Below are 16,098 nucleotides of genomic sequence, written 5' to 3'. Positions count from 1 at the left end.
GCAGTTTTTTTTTTTGTTTTGTTTTTTTTTTTTCCTCCTGGCATGCCATATCTGAAGGCAGAAGTAATTAACACAAGGAAAAATGAACAAACTTGCCAAACCTGGCTGTTCAAATCAATAGGACCTATCCATAATCTGAGAGGTCTGGACAAAGAGACAATTACACAACAAAAGTGGTCTACTAAAGATTTTAGAAGTAGAAGAGCTTGGCAGAAAATTGTGTGATTATTTATTAGTCTGGCTTCCAAGTCCCTCTCTTGGCCTTCCCCCTAAATCCTACTCAGCTTGGGAAACCCCTTTCACAAGAGACTGTCAGGAAGTCTATAAGCAGATCTTTAGGCAATCCTGAGGGGCAACCTCAGGCTAAAAATAAATAAATGACCTGGCAACATTAATCTTTGAATGCTGCTGCTTGCCATACTGAATCCAGAAGTACTGCTGCTCATGTTTCTGCCTTCCTACAGACAGATGGCAAAGTAGAGCCAAGTCAAGAAAATCCTGGTCCAGAAGCTCTAGGTGCCAGGTACAGGTATCTATCTCCAAAATCTGTCTTGAGCACCCTTTATTCTTACATACCCACAGGCTAGCTGTTCTCTTCCATCTCTAGGGTATAGAGTGCAGCTCCCAGCTGAAATCAGCACATACATACACACATATCTATCTATCTATCTATCTATCTATCTATCTATCTATCTATCTATCTATCTTTTTTTGCAGCTACCAAAATGTAAATTAACTCCAATGCAAAGGAATTCAAATCTCTCTCTCTGTAAAGAAGATCAGCTTTTAAAAATACTTCTGACCTTTTTCACATAAATCAAATCTAATGCAAATGTACATTCATGGGAGGAAAGACAACGAAGTTATCTTTACATGAGTTGTGAAGACTATTAGGAGAATTATATAAAAAGTTCATTTATTTCCAAATAAACCCATATTTTTCTTCATGTAACATAAGCCTCTTCCAGGGCTTTTTTGGGGGGTTGGATCTTGCTGCAAAACATCAGTATTTATTTTTCTAAGGTGGTTTTGAAAAAGCAAGGTATCTGGGAGGTTACCTTGCCCAGCTTGTGAATTTTGCTTCACATACTGGAAACAGACACCATAAAACACAATAGTATCTTCATAAAATAGCGTTTCCACTATAGAGAAAATAACCTTGAAACTAGACTAACAGAAATTTCATTATGTTTTATACAGCAGGAATGGTTTGGCTCCAGGTCTATTTAATCAAAACCCTGAAGGTTGAAATCCCACTATATTACAAGAGCATTACTCGCTTAGACTTAATTACAGATTCCACTTGGAATATGACCCTGTCTGCCTCAAAAGCAGCAACTCAGATAACAGGACAGCTTTGCAACATCATTTTTTTGGCACCTGAATCCTGAACTTGGCACAGCTGATTAATATCAAATAAATGTTGACATGATGACCCTGTTACAGAAACACAATGCCTTTCCAATACTTACCCCAGCATGCCACAATAGATACTCTGGAACATTTACTTTGTGTGTGGTGTCTCCAGCAACTAGCTCCACTTTCAGTACTACTGATTGCCACTCAGAGAAATGTTTGTTTCCAAAGTCCCCAGATTATGGGTCTTAATCTGTCATGACACTGAGTCATTCAGGGAACTTAGCTTCGACAGAAGGCTTCAGGAGGAAAAAGAGTTACTTTTAACCTGTGCCAGAACTTTTGTGCTTGAGCAACTGGAGAACAAGGAAAAGCATTTTTAGGAACAGACCTAGAGGTGACTGAGCTGGCTGTACTCAGGCATTTGCAATTCAATGCACCAACATAGTTCAGCTCTATTTCTTGAATGTCTGAGGACGATGTTTCCACACACCCTATCCTGCAAAACTCTGTGTCAGAGGTGAGCTGGGTACTGCCATCTTGACAGAAACTGTAAGTTCAATAGAAGGCTACATGCCACAACTATGAATATTTCAAACGGAGATGGCACAGCTTTATATGCTTTGTTTCTGCCACGTGGGAAAGCTGTTGAAAATTTCTAGATGAGCAAAGAAAACAGTTCATATACCTCTGGGAAAAGGGGCTGAATCTGCGGAATCTGTACCTCATTTTCATAGCCTGAAAGGAAAAAAAAAAATCAACCCTCCCTCAACTCTCTATTCTGATTGTTTAACTTAATGATGTGATCAGAGTGTAGAAGTTTACAGAGTATCTTGTAAAGAACTCTAATGCCTGTGGATCCTAAATAAACCCCAGATCACATACAGGTTTTAGGTGTGGTATTTCATATGAAAGCAGAAATAATTTTTTATTTTCTCCTAAAGTCAAATTAGCCCTACATAATAAGCATGATCACTCCTGGACTCCAGAGAGAATCAAAAGAAGTCCAGATCATGAGGGAAACACAGAGTGACTCTGGTACAAATTTATTTTTATTTTTGCCGCTCTTTAGAGCATCTCCCTCTCTTTTAAATACCACTCCCTCCTCTTCCTGCACCAAGACATTGTTTGTTTAGAGATAAAACTCCTGAGCCCAGAGTTAAAATACAGTCCTTAGGGTCTAAGTATAAATGCAATGACAAGCATGAGTCTGTAAAATTACATCAGTTCATCCAAAAATGAGAAACACTGATATCTTCTGGAGGGGCAACGAGACTAATATAGTTGATAGAATACTTTTTTCCCCTGCAAAATCAAACTGTAATTCCTGCAGTGCATCAGAGATTAAACAGCAGGCAAACACTCACATCTACTTTACAGCCCTACAGCCTAGATGGGAAAAATGGCAGTTCAAATAATGTGCTTGTGTCAAATCATAGGGGAGTCTGACTATGAGCTCTTGCTGTTTTGCAGCCAAAACTAGGTTATATATGCATGTTCAGATTTTGCCTTGTTAGAGAATGTCCTGTGAGAAGCATCAGAAAAAACCTGAACCTGAATAATCTGGACAAAGCTGTGCCTTTGGGTTGGGGTGGGTTTTTTTATTCTGTTTTGTGTTATATCTTGTTCATTTATTTAAATCAGTGCCTGGTCTACTCTTCAGAAACAGTCAAAGAAATAATTTCACATGGGTTGTTGGAGAATATCTGTGTAGCTTGACTGAGATTACGGTGAGAATCTAAGATTTCATCAAGTTTTTCAGCCTCCAGTCTTCTGTGCGGAAATAAATGGCAGAAGAGAACACTGGTGACATTTTGAAGTCTCTTTGGAAAGAAAGAACAATTTAGCAAAATCATTATTATAGACTGTAACGCAGTTATGAACAGAATGTAATATAAGCTTTTTAATAATATTTGACATAACTGGATTACTGTCTCTTCAGTTTTTCGTGGTTATCACTGAACACCTTCAGTTTACATTCTTAAATAAATTACTGTGTAAATAAAATATGCTCAGAGATCTTGTATGTGAACAGTACTTACATTTAATTACAAACGATCTGGATATGTTTATAGGTGAAATACATTAAAATTGTTTACAGGAAATAAGCTCAAATAGCACTAATTTTGAAATCTACATTTTCACAACAGTACTGAGAGTAGCTCAGCTATTTTTTTGAACATGCTTTTCAAAATGGAGTTTGGAATGCAGTAGAAAAAAAATCAAAGAAATGCCAAAAAGAGGGAAGCACAGAAGATCAAAACTCCGTAACAGGTTGGATCAATAAAATATTAAACTGCAGTTCTTAAATGTAAGTACTACACCAAGTAGTAGTGTGGCTGTTCTTAAATGTTAAAGCCCTTGTTTTCTAAAGGAGACAGTAATAAGCATTTTTCCTATTCAATCCACTCAAGATTTAGACATCGTGCTACAAAAGCGAACATATCTGACACTTCTTCTATAACTTTAGCAGTTGGCTTTCCTGCTCCATGCCCCGCCTTGGTGTCAACATGGATGAGAAGTGGATTGGTTTGTTTACTGCTTCGGCCCACAATGTACTGCAGGGTAGCGATGAACTTCAGAGAATGCAGAGGGACCACACGGTCATCGTGGTCTGCTGTGAGAAGTAGTGTGGAGGGATACTGGATGCCATCTTCTTCTGGTAGTTTGACATTATGAAGTGGAGAGTACCTGAGAAAAACACACAAATGTTTCCATATCTTCTTTCTCAAGACCCAACAAGAAGGTCCTTTCCTACTGAAACCATCACAGTGGCATTTGTTAGCACTCAGAATAGAACAGTTCTCAGTTACATTAATCAGAATTGTGCTAATGGCAACTGACACACGGTAGTGGCCACAGATCTCTGGCTCTGAAATGTGAAGCAAGTACATTTCTTTATTTTCAAGAGAGATGTATGTGTACATCTCACAGGAATGTCCAAAATATCAGGAGAAGCCAGCAGGGGAAGTGCAGCAAAATCTGTCAAGTCCATAGCAAGATCCATCCTGCTGGCAACAGGGAAATTGAGACTCTCAACAGAAGCTGAGAAATTAATTAAGATCTTACTACGGTCTAGCGCCATTCAATTCCTACAAATAAATCCAACCCGCATTGTATAATACAATTCACAATGGTGACTGTATCTCCCTCATGGTAAAATGCAATTTATGTAGTGGTCCACTTGAGAATATTCTGTTGTAATGGCCTAAAAGAGTCATTATTCAGAAAGAAAACCTTATGAACTGTTAAAAGCTGCTAGGAGAACAAGGTCTTTGAAAACAGGACCATTTGATTCAACAGAGCTTTGAAGATAGTCTTTGATTCAAAACTGACTTGTAAGGAAATGCTGAACTCCCCAAATACAGTGTGGGAAAGGATGAAGTAATCACTAGAATAGATATTGATCATGACAACAGAAACTGTTGAGCAGACTACGCGTTTTAACGACCACAGAAAGTATTTAGAGGCACTTACTTGCGCAGCCATTCAAACTGCTCCTTACAGTCGGAGCAACCATAGTCAGTGGTCCAAGCGTGGCCAATGGTGTACTTGTGGAATTTGAGCATGTCCATCACTCCCACTTGGGCAATAGCACAACCAAACAGGTCAGGGCGCTGATTAGCACAGGCAGCTTCAGCAGGAAAACAATTCCATTAGTATTCAAATCTCAAAGAATTTAGTTCAACAGTAAAAGCTTCACTACCAACTTGTACTGGGAGTAGGCTGTCAGTGAAAATGAAGTCAAATAGACTTTCAAGCAGAACTGTAAGCAAATACACAAATGGATAAAAACCGTAACTCTGAAATATGGTATGTTCAAAAGAACTTAAGAGCCATTTCTGTGCTCTTCAGACACCAAACGTCGTTCTATGAAAACTGCCTTTCAAACCACCAAATTGGGACTGAAGGAGAAATGAACTTTTAAAGCATGTGAGATTTTGAACTACTGCACTGAAGGTACCTAAACCATTCACTGTTTAAACTTTTAATACTAGTCTCAAGAAAGAAAAGGGCATTAAGGATCAAAAGCCCTCCATTTACTGATGAAAATTGTCTTCCATAATTACTATGTAAACTCATAAGAAAAGAATTTTGATAAAAGCAGACTGTTACAAAACAGTGGAATAACTTTAAATTAACGAAGTGAATTGCTGCTGTATTTTCTTGTTTTATGTTTTTTATCTTCCTACCATTGGAAGGGACAATTTCTTTAAGAATAATGCTTGCCTCATATATTTTAAAAACAACTGCAGTAGGCCCATCAAGCTCAGTGTTCAATGTATAAGAGTGGCAACTGGGAGATCTCTCCTGTAAATTATTATCTGATGAACTACTTATTTCAGTTTTCTCCGAGTTGGAGTAATCTTCAGCCATCCTATTAAAAAGCCATCAAAACACATATCCTCTGTAAATACAACTGTTTCCTCTCTTACTGTTTATTCATCCACTGTTCATCATATCTTGTAAGTAAGTTCTTCAATTCCAATTACTGTTTCTTGATTTAAACCTTTTCCCTGGTGATTTTACAAATTCCCCTGCCTTTTTTGAATTTTAAGAAATAAGAGCACTGAAATTATCACATAACTACTACAACAGATCCCAGAATCTCCCTTAATTAATTCAGAACTATTCACTGTGCATCCCCATGTAGGTATAATCTCTCCCAAATTCTTATCTCCTCATTTTTGTCCATTGTGAAAACAGATTGATTATCGCCACTCTTTGCCTCCTGCTAACCATGACATTGCCATGACGTGACTTTGCTTCCAGCTCAGCAAGGACTTTCTTTCACAGCTTTTGAAAATCCAAGAATAGCTCCTCACCTAGATCACTGTTACAAGCCCCATATGCAGCCTGACTCCTTCAGATAGCTCTAACACATTTGAAAGCTGCAACTTCAGCCTGCAGAATTCTTTCTTTTATGTCAGCTATTATTTATTGGTTTCAACTAGCTTGCCCATTAGATAAGTCAGATTTACTCAGCTGCAGCTTGTGGATCACCATGAACCATTTAAAACTTGGCATTACACTTGCCCCCTTCTGTTCCTCAGACATTCAGGCTTAGTAGCCTGCGATTTCAAATCGGAGTTCACTTAGGATCCTGCATGTGCACCATCTGGTCCTAGCAACACGCTACTTTTCATTAGATTGATTCATTCTGAAACCTTTCCTGCTGATGCTTCAACTGGAGCTCCCCAGAATATTCCCCATGAAGACAGACTGGTGCAGGGAACCCCCAACCCTCTCCTCAGGAGGGAACATCAATACAAACAGACCATTTAGTTGTTCTGATTTGCAATTAATTTTCTTTAATGCTCATTTTACATCTCACTAACCTGCAAGCCCCACAGATCATCTCGCCAGCTTCCTGCCTCTGACGTACATAGAAAAATGTCATTGCTAATCTTAATATTGGAAGCAATTTTCTCATCATTCTCCTGTGGTCTGTCTGTCCCTGCCAAGAGTTTACACTATACCCTATTTTCTTGATTTAAACATGATTTTTATTTTCTGAAAAATGAAATTTTACTTCTGGTCATCTCTGATATGCAATTATGCTAACTGTTCCTTATTTATGAGTCATTTCCGTAAGGTACATATTAAAGAGATGCTATGTAAAAGATCTCTAGGTTTTAACATAAAAATCAGATCCCTCCTCTTCAAGCTATCTTCTTTTATGAACATAAATGGTATTGTGGTAGGAACAAAAGTCAAAACAACTAATATAACATTTTGTTTTAATATTCTTTATTTCAGAGTGTCTCTTGAAGCACTGTCTGTTGCTCAGGATTTTGGAAGAAATTGCTCCTTAAGTAGTTACTTCAGTGAGAAATCACCTACGGAGACACTCATCCATGCACACTGCACCTTTTCAATTAGCCATAATAATTATCTGCATTAATAAAGTGTAATCTGGAACAACAATTTATTTGTGAATTTTATGCCCCTACACATAACTTTGAGCTTTATAATTCAGTACAAAAGTAAGCCTTCAAAACGTCAGACCTGGTTTTGTCTAGGCAAACATGAGAGGTCAAGCGCTGCATTTGCACAGAGGTTTTCAGCTCACAGCTGTGCTGCTCTGCTCAGCTTGGGGATCACACTGCAGGACAAGGAAGTCTTGTTTTGCAGTTGAATGAGGCAAGATGAGCTCAGGGCTCTGCAGTCCTCAGAGTCACCTCCTGCTAGTCTGACTGAAAGGAAGCAGTATTTTGGAGGAGTGACAATACTCTTCCTTGTCAGCTTTTTCTTCAGTAAATAAGAACAAAGAAAATCTGGCAGTGGGTCCTTGAACCTACAGGATGAGTTATGATCTCTAATGTAGCATCAGCAACTATTGCAAAATTTACTTTTGCGTTGATAAAAAAGACCTTTTAAGAATTTCCTGAATTCACCTAGTTCTACTCAGTCAAGGAAAATCCCTATCTGGTTCATCAAGAGCATGGAAATCCTGCTTGACTGTAATCTACCAGTAAATTCAAGGGAAGGATTCTAACAAGATTTTTTAGAGCAGGGAGGTCTAGATTCCTACCACCTGTCTCCTACCAGAATGATGTACTTCCTGCAGTTGTCACTTGCTTCCCTTTATTGACTCAAGGAGCCCAGCTGAACAGTTCAGCCAGTAACCCAGGGGGTTTTCTTACTGAAGCTGGGTAGGATGAATCTCATCCTGACTGAAGTCCCCATAACGATAAAGAAGTATTTTCAGAAGAAATGTAAAATATTCAAAGTTTAATTGCATTTCCAACTATTTCCAACATAAAACTGACTTGTACAATGCTTGCATTCCAAATGGAGTACAAACCCTTTAATCCTTTATCATATTCACCCATTTCTATTTTAAATGGAGAAACACCTTCTGCCAATTGTTATTGAGAAGCATATAAGCAAAACCCAAAATAGAGCTTTACAAGTACTCGTTACTTCATCTTTAAAACAATTGCTTTTTAAAAATAATAATGCAGGTCTAAGATGGCTTAGACCAAAGATCTGTGTAATTCCAAATCCTTTTTCTCATGCTGGATGCCAATTCACTGAAAAGTAGAATAAAGTCAATAGAGTCAGTATAGAGCAGCAGATAAATGCAAAAAGAAGAGTAAGCAGAGTGGGCCTAGGAAAACTGCTTGTTTTCTATCATTCAGTGGTTTATGAACTTGTGGTGCCTTTTTTACCTCCTTTTCACAGAAGTAGCTCAAATCTATCATACTGTCTGTCACCTTTCATGCTGCTTAAAAAAGGCAAACAGAACCTGATACTATTACTTTGTGTCTCCTTTTCCTTTCAAAATTGTAAAAAAAAACCCTTCTTTTTTCTTCTGTTACTTTCAGATGCCTTCAGATAGGGATCTTATCAGAAATATATTTTGTAACTCTCAGACTGCTCAGAATGAAATCTTTCTGTGACAAGACTTCTGTTTAAGTGGAGGCTATTAATTTCCTTGAATTTAAGAATACAGCAGTGAATCTGAAGTGAACATGATGCATTTGTAACAGACCACACACATTTTCCCAGTGCTATATGAATTAATAGTTCAGTGCTAACTTTGTAATGGTTAACCTGAAAAAAGAAAGATACCCTCCCCCCCGTCTTTTAAACCATCCTTACTTTTTGTGTGATTCTACCACAGGGTTAGCTCTTACCACTCAAGACTGTGTGGTTTTTAACAGTCAGCCTTTGCCAGAGACTGCAGAATTCCAATCTTCTATGCAAATAGCAAATGAAGTCCTACTGTACATATTTAACACCTGGTATACATTAATGCACTGACATACTGGCAACTTTTGACAGGCTGATCTCATCAATTTTTGTCTGGTTACTTTAATAAGCCCAGCACCAAATCTGGGAAATAGACAAGCAGTTCTTACCAACTAAGAGGCCCCCATTTGAGCCTCCATTAATAGTCAGCTTCTTTGGGGATGTGTAGCCTTCCTTGATGAGGTATTTGGCAGCACACTGAAAGTCATCAAAGCAATTTTGTTTGTTGGCCAAGATACCACCTAGTACGGAAACAAAATAAATCAATTGATACCATAAAAATCCTTTTGATACCATCTCTTCAGAACAACATGTGTCCAAAAATACCTGGGAACAATTCCAATTTCATGAATATTTTAATAATTGATGCAGCTCAGAAAAACAGCAAAAATGAAAGATTCTGTCAACACAGAGAGGCTATAAGATGGTTCTGTCAATAACTCTGATGCTTTCAGAAACTCTGAATAATACATACCTATACTGTGGAGTAAGTGCCAGGTAATGTTCCTAACCAGTGAAAGGAAAGCTAAATGCTTTGCACAGCAAAATATATACAAAATGACCACATACAACACACTTGAGGTTTGAGTTAATGGGACTTTAAATCCTTAAACTAAGTGACAGTTTCTTAAGGCAATAAAGATTCAACTTATAAAATAGGCTATGTAAAATAAGCACTTCTAATTTCCTGGATATATAATATGCGGCTGGTAATTTATTCTTTTTTTCTATTAGTTGTTTTCAAACCAGATGATATAAAGCTATGGTCAAAAAGGGACTTCACAGTTGCTTCTTGCTTTGAAATTTTATTAATTAACTTTCAATATGAAAATGCTTAAGATACTGTCATCATGTTGAATGAAATTCCAAAAGTCATCAGATGTACAAGGGAACAAATAATGACAGAAAATGTTGGCTCTGATGACATTATTGGTAAGATCTCCAGGTCTAAAAAAAAAAAATTGCAGAGTGGGATAGGGAAGGAAAAGGATGGTTTTTCCCTACAATCTTTCAATTATTTTAATAGAAGAGTATCAGCTTCGAGAACTCATAGTTGTTCAAATCTTGGTTGTTTGGCAAGAGACTGAAACTAGATCCTCAAATGTTATCATACCTAAAGACCATGGTAATCTCAGGCAATTAAATGCTAGTGAGAAATGGGAACTAGGAAGAAAATCCTTGCATTCCTGTAGCAAAGGCAGTGGCCCAGCCAGGCAAACAGGGCTTATAGGATGCAGAAATGAAGTCCAATTTCTTCTACTTTCTTTGAAAGCTGGATGTTTATTTCAAGCTGATTACCTAAGGTTCCCCCTATGATCCAGGAACCTCCAGGACAATTACTTTTACCCTAAATTGAGACAAGCTACAGTCTGGAGGTGTCTCTTTATCTCCATTCTCCATCAAGTGATCCTAGACAACCAGTTTACAATGGTTGCTTTGCTTCTATGTCACAGATGTTTAGCAAGATAAGTCTGACATTTAGTCATAAAGAACTTGTAGAACTGAAACCAGTACATTTGTAATTTTTTGTGTTTTTTTTTTTAACAAATACACATCATTCTTGTATTAACAAGACTGTTGAAGAGAGACATACTGGGATGACAAAAAAGTCTTCAAGCAGGTGGCAATAAGGGAGAAATAAATCTTACTCCTTGCTCAAAACACCAGGCTGGTGTAAGGTCAGAATCCTATTTAAAATTAAACCTAAGGGAAAAAACTTTTGGAATTGCTTCTGGAATTAAAAAGGAACAGATATATATTTTATTTCAAACTGCAATAAAAGACTTGGGTCAAAATCAAGCAGGAAAGAGGTGGATCAAAGAAGCATTATCATATTAAGATAAATTTTATTAAAATCTACTGCAAATCAATCTGCAAATTAAAATTAATGAAGAATATTTCATCTTTAGCAATAATATCCTGTATCTGCAAGCAAATACAGCTTCTATTTATGAAACTATTATGTAATTAACTCAATTTTGAGGAAATGACCCAGACAAGTTACCATAGATGAAATACTAAAATCAAGATGCAATGATCTGGAAATACCATTTTGTCTGATAAAAAGATATTATGGATTACTGCCATGGCAAATTGCTAGATCATAAGCACCACTGTTTTGGTACATTTGCCTTGCTGACAACATTCCCAGCAACTTATGCATCAGATTCTTGGAATATGAGTAGAGGGTCATGATTAAATAAGGATAGGTATGTTCCTGAGATAAGAAGGACTTTTTCAAGCTTCTTCCGCTGGTGGAAGAATGTGGACAGTTGTCAACAATAAGGCAAGTAGACAAAGACAATGAAATGATTAAGACAAGAACTTAATGGGAAAAACCATGGACAGAAATACATCAAAAGTGTTAAGAAAAGGGGAAAAGAGATTGACAGAGCTTTTCAGTGTTTGACTGAGTTTCCCTGTGGCATGACAGTCAGCTTAAAAAAAAAACCTAGAAAGACAAATGGTTGCCTACAAGTTGGATACCCCAAGAGTTTGGAGGGGATGATGTGAATGCACTTCTGGAGCTGACAGTTTTCATATGAACTTCAATCACAGAATCACAGAACCATTTAGGTTGGAAAAGACCTTTAAGATTACCAAGTTCAGCTGTTAACTCAGCAGTGTCACGTCCCTAAGACACATCTATGTGTCTTTTAAATACCTCCAGAGATGGTGACTCAACCACTTCCATGGGCAGCCTGTTCCAGTGCTTGAAAATACTTTTGTTGAACACGTTTTTCCAGTCACATTCATCAAATATTAAAAAAAAAAGTCTATTCATAAATTATGCAAAAACAATATAGAAAATTTATACTCTGAACTCAAGAGTTCACACCTTCCATGTTCTGCAATTTTTTTTGTTTTTGTGTGTGTGTGTATGTGATACCAAGAGAGCCTAAATAGTTAGTTTTGTTGTCTTGGGGATTTAGAATTGGGCACCTGCAATAATGAAAGAGGTATGTGAAAGCAAGCCAGGTATTTTACAAAAGACAGACATTTTTTTAAGATCAGTTCAATATAAATAGCTGCATTTTCCAGTGTTTAAGTCCAGGGAACGTGATATTGCTTAAAAAACCACAATGATTTTCTTGGGAAATACTGTCTTCGTACAAAATCCAATTTTTGCAGAATAAGTAAAATGCAAAAGGAGATGTGAGCACAGGAGAAGGAGTGAAAAGAAAATGTTGCAATTTTCATTGCTAAGCCTGCACCTTTGTTCCTGTGCTTTGACTGACTTACCTTTGTGCCAGGTCTCCCCATATTCGCCCCCGCCCCTGATGTTCGCCACTGCTAGAACACCTCCCAGGTGTCGCACAAAAATAAGCCTTGACACGCTGAAAAAGCAAACAGATACGAGGATTATTTTTATTTTCCAATTTTTATACACCTACCACTTCTGCAAAAATACTTTGAGGGAAAGATCTCTCCCAAAATCAATGATGAAATTGTGAATTAAGTCCCTCTTGATAGCGAATCTGAGTAGTTAGGCTTTTTTTGGTGGTTATCCATGGAAATAAAACTCCCAGCAGCTTTAGGAGAGGAAGGAGCCAGTGCTGGTCTGTTCTTCCTCCCTTAGCTCTTTGGAGGAGAGTGGTCAGTGGTTTGGCCTAACAGACGACCATTCAGAATGTGTCACCATTTACAAAAATTATCTTCAAAGCCATTAGTCTGCAGACTAGAGTTATGCAGTACCACTGGTCCTCCATAGCTTTCCGAATTGTTCCTCCATCATGGGACCTCCACTTCTTCAGAGAGGAAAGGAAGATTTAGCCCAAAGGAAGAAATCAAAGAATTAAGACTTAAGATCAGCACTTGGTCTTTGTTTATGAGCAGGTATTTTCAACCTAACTTCTGCTTAATATACTTCTTTTGGACCTTTGCAATACTCTGTTTACAAATAAAAATTCTGCATCTACCATTCTTTTGTGCCATGGTCAGCAGTCACATCAGCAGGTGGCCAATCTCATTCTTATTCAGTTTTCTCTCATATTGCTAAATACATAACAAACAGTGTAACATAAAATTACAGGTTCTGCTTCCCCTATCATCTCCTGAACCTGTCTGAAAGCCAAAATAGCATATTTTTTAAAAATGCCAAATTGCAAAAGCATCAAAGATATTACTATCTTTTTCAAATAGATTGAAGTAATTAAAATTATATTTAACAATTAAAAAATATTAATTGTTGATCTGCAGTTGACACAGTAGCTTAATATAGCAGAAGCTGCAGAAGGCCAACCACACATATGCTAAGGAGACAAGTAAAATATTAAAATTTAACCTCAACAAGTCTTTTTTTCCCCCTATAGTATGTTTAAATTTCTAATTTACTTAAATTTTTTGCTCATCCAGAAACCACTGTCTGCAGAAAATACATTTGTTCAACCACAAGGGCAAGGATTGGGTCTTTTTACCTTAAAGTCCCACTAATCAGAAATGGCTTGAAAAATGGTATTCTTACAGTGTGTCTCATGTGGATGTAGTATCCCAACAGGTGAAGTTTTCATACCTCCCAAAGAAATTACCTATGTACTGGCACAAGTTCTTGAAAGTATATATCAAGGAGTAAGGAAATGAAAAGAAAAGCACAAGGATAACTGGTAAGAGATTTCTGTATTTTTATAACCATCAAAGGAAAACCTTCCATCTAGGCTGGTTATCTGGCCCATCAGATGGCTCAGGAGCCATGAATTATCTCAGCTTCTGTAAAATGAATTTTTAAGACCATCACTGTGAATTACATGTCCTTTAGACTGCTGTGACATACTGATCAAATTCAAGATTGATATTCTATAAGCACATTGTGCAAAGGTCAGAGAGTATTACTCTGTCAAACTCCAGGACTCTTAATTTCAACAGGTTGCTACACAGATAATGTGGAGTAACCTAACAGAAGGTTGCTTTATGAGACTGGCTTCTTAATTTTTGGTATATAATTTTTGGTACAAACCCTCCCAAAATATTCTGCACTTCTTTTCCCTGTCTGCCTCAAACTTTGGATCTCTTGGGCCAAAGTTCTTTGATTCCCTAATAACCAGAAGTAACAAGTAACAATTAGAAGTAAGATAAGAGCTTGCTTCCGAAACACACTGCCTGAGAATACTTTAAAAAAGAAGATATTCCACAACAGAATCCATCCTCTTCCATCTACTGAAAGAAACTGTGCCTGTCTGAAGGATCATGGTGAGTCAGGACCCTAACTTGACCAATGTTTTCAGTATTTGTAACAGACTTTCTCAAAGCTTTTCTCTTGAACTTTACTTTAAAGTTCAAGAAACCAGGTTTTACAAGTATAGAATCCAAACTCATTACTTTTTTAAAAAGTGAAAATTCTAAGTAATCAGACAGCACAAAGCTCAAGTTTTACACACAACCCTATTACTGCCTCCTGTATTTTTCCAGGTGGATTCTTGCTTCCAGATTTGATTTCAAGTCAGCTTGGCATCTGAGTCACAACAAACTGCCCAGTCAACCTGCATGGCTATGAAATGTCTTATTCTGCAAAACGAAGTCTGGCTCCCTGCTCTTTCCAACAGTCTGTAGCCTTTTGCTCATTGTCCCTGTTCTTCCTTCTCTCCTGGAAGCAGGGTAAAGGAAAGGGCAACAGGATCAAGATGGAGTCAGTGGAAGGATCAGAAGATAGTTCCTGCTGTGGAGAGTTCCTTCCAGACCCTCTAATCACTCTTAAGGAGCATAAAACAAAAAATAATAAATCAGATACTGTTTTTTACAGTAGAGAAAAATGTGAGGAGCTGTGCTTCTCAGAGCAAGAACATTTCCCCAGAATTACTGATCTTTGTGAGGTATTAGAGTTGACAGAAAAATGCAGGCTAGTGCACAGGTGATGGGGAAGAAGTCCTGAGCCACTGGACTTGGTTGCTTTTTAGGCTTTTGTGGACCTGAAGAGAGCAGTAACAGAACAAGCAAAAGGCATAATCCTCCACTCTGCACTGAGGGCTGCTCTTTTGCCTGACCTTTCTCCAGGCTCACAATCTCTCTTCCCTGCACCACCTCTTTGCTTAAAGGCTGGGAACAACGTGGCAGTGATGTGCAATTTCACAGTCTGCTGCACAACCAGCTGTATTCCAGGATGACTTAGAAATTGCTCCTCCTGTACCCACGCAGGCACACACAGAGCAGTGAAGGGAAACATGTTGGTTTCTCCAGTGTAGTTAGCCAAATCTGAGGCATTAGTGGTGGGTTTGTGATGGCATTTCCCCAGCAGCTCTCACAAGCCACTGGTATCAGCTCCATCAGCCTTCACTTGCACTTGCTATGTGGGCTGTATAATTAATGACAGTGCTCTAGCAAGCACCATCTCAAAATGCCACCAAACGAAGTTCCCCAGTCCAGAGAAGCATCTGAAAGATGCATGCTTGCATTCAAAAATAAACTACTACTGTAAATGACTTAATGACTTTGGCCTATCATTCTTGCAGTTATTTCTGGATCCTGTAACCTGTTGGTTAGTTTCCATTGCTTTCAGTGAAAAAGATTTTTTTTTTTCATTTTTGATGTGAAAAGGAACACCAGTTTGTGAATTAAGCAGAAATAAGTTCCTCAAACCAGAGAGCTGGCTCATGCTAATGGGTGTGAAATACCAGTAATAAAATACAGTACAGGCTGGAAGACATACAGGACAGAATTTAACCACTTGAAAGGAGAAAATGGAATGTTTTGTGGAAAGTTTTAAGAGTCTTAAGTTTAAGTAAAAAAGCCTAGGAGTATTTAGCCAGGAATTTTTTTTTTTTTTTTTTAAAGGTAAGCTGTCTCTTACTGGTCACATTTCCACGGCTACATCTCAGCTCAGAATTGGGTGAGTGATGTGGCAAGCCTCAGCCTTGGCCATCCTGTGGCTGTTTTCTAGCACTCATGCCTGTGGTCTTAAAAAAAACAAACAAACACACAAACCCAAACAAACAAACAAGCAAAAAAAAAAAAAAAAAACAACCCACCAAATTGTGGTGTTGGGCTGTGGAT

The 16,098-nt window shown here is 37.8% G+C and overlaps 1 protein-coding gene across 2 annotated transcripts in view; it reads right to left on the bottom strand.

Annotated features, from left to right (window-relative positions):
• Positions 1-899: 899 nt before the first annotated feature.
• PREP (prolyl endopeptidase) overlaps positions 900-16,098 on the bottom strand; it is an 88,136-nt gene continuing 72,937 nt past the window's right edge. For both annotated transcript variants that reach the window (XM_053937916.1, XM_053937917.1), the window contains exons 12-15: positions 12,358-12,452; positions 9,225-9,356; positions 4,834-4,990; positions 900-4,047 (exon numbers count right to left, since the gene is read on the bottom strand). In XM_053937916.1, the coding sequence (XP_053793891.1) occupies positions 3,753-4,047; positions 4,834-4,990; positions 9,225-9,356; positions 12,358-12,452 (679 nt within the window). In that variant the 3' untranslated portion in view covers positions 900-3,752. The remainder of the gene's footprint in view (positions 4,048-4,833; positions 4,991-9,224; positions 9,357-12,357; positions 12,453-16,098) is intronic.

The sequence above is a fragment of the Vidua chalybeata genome, chromosome 3, assembly GCF_026979565.1.
Source record: "Vidua chalybeata isolate OUT-0048 chromosome 3, bVidCha1 merged haplotype, whole genome shotgun sequence".
In the NCBI taxonomy this organism is placed as follows: Eukaryota; Metazoa; Chordata; class Aves; order Passeriformes; family Viduidae; genus Vidua; species Vidua chalybeata.
This window is presented reverse-complemented; position numbering and strand designations above follow the sequence as displayed.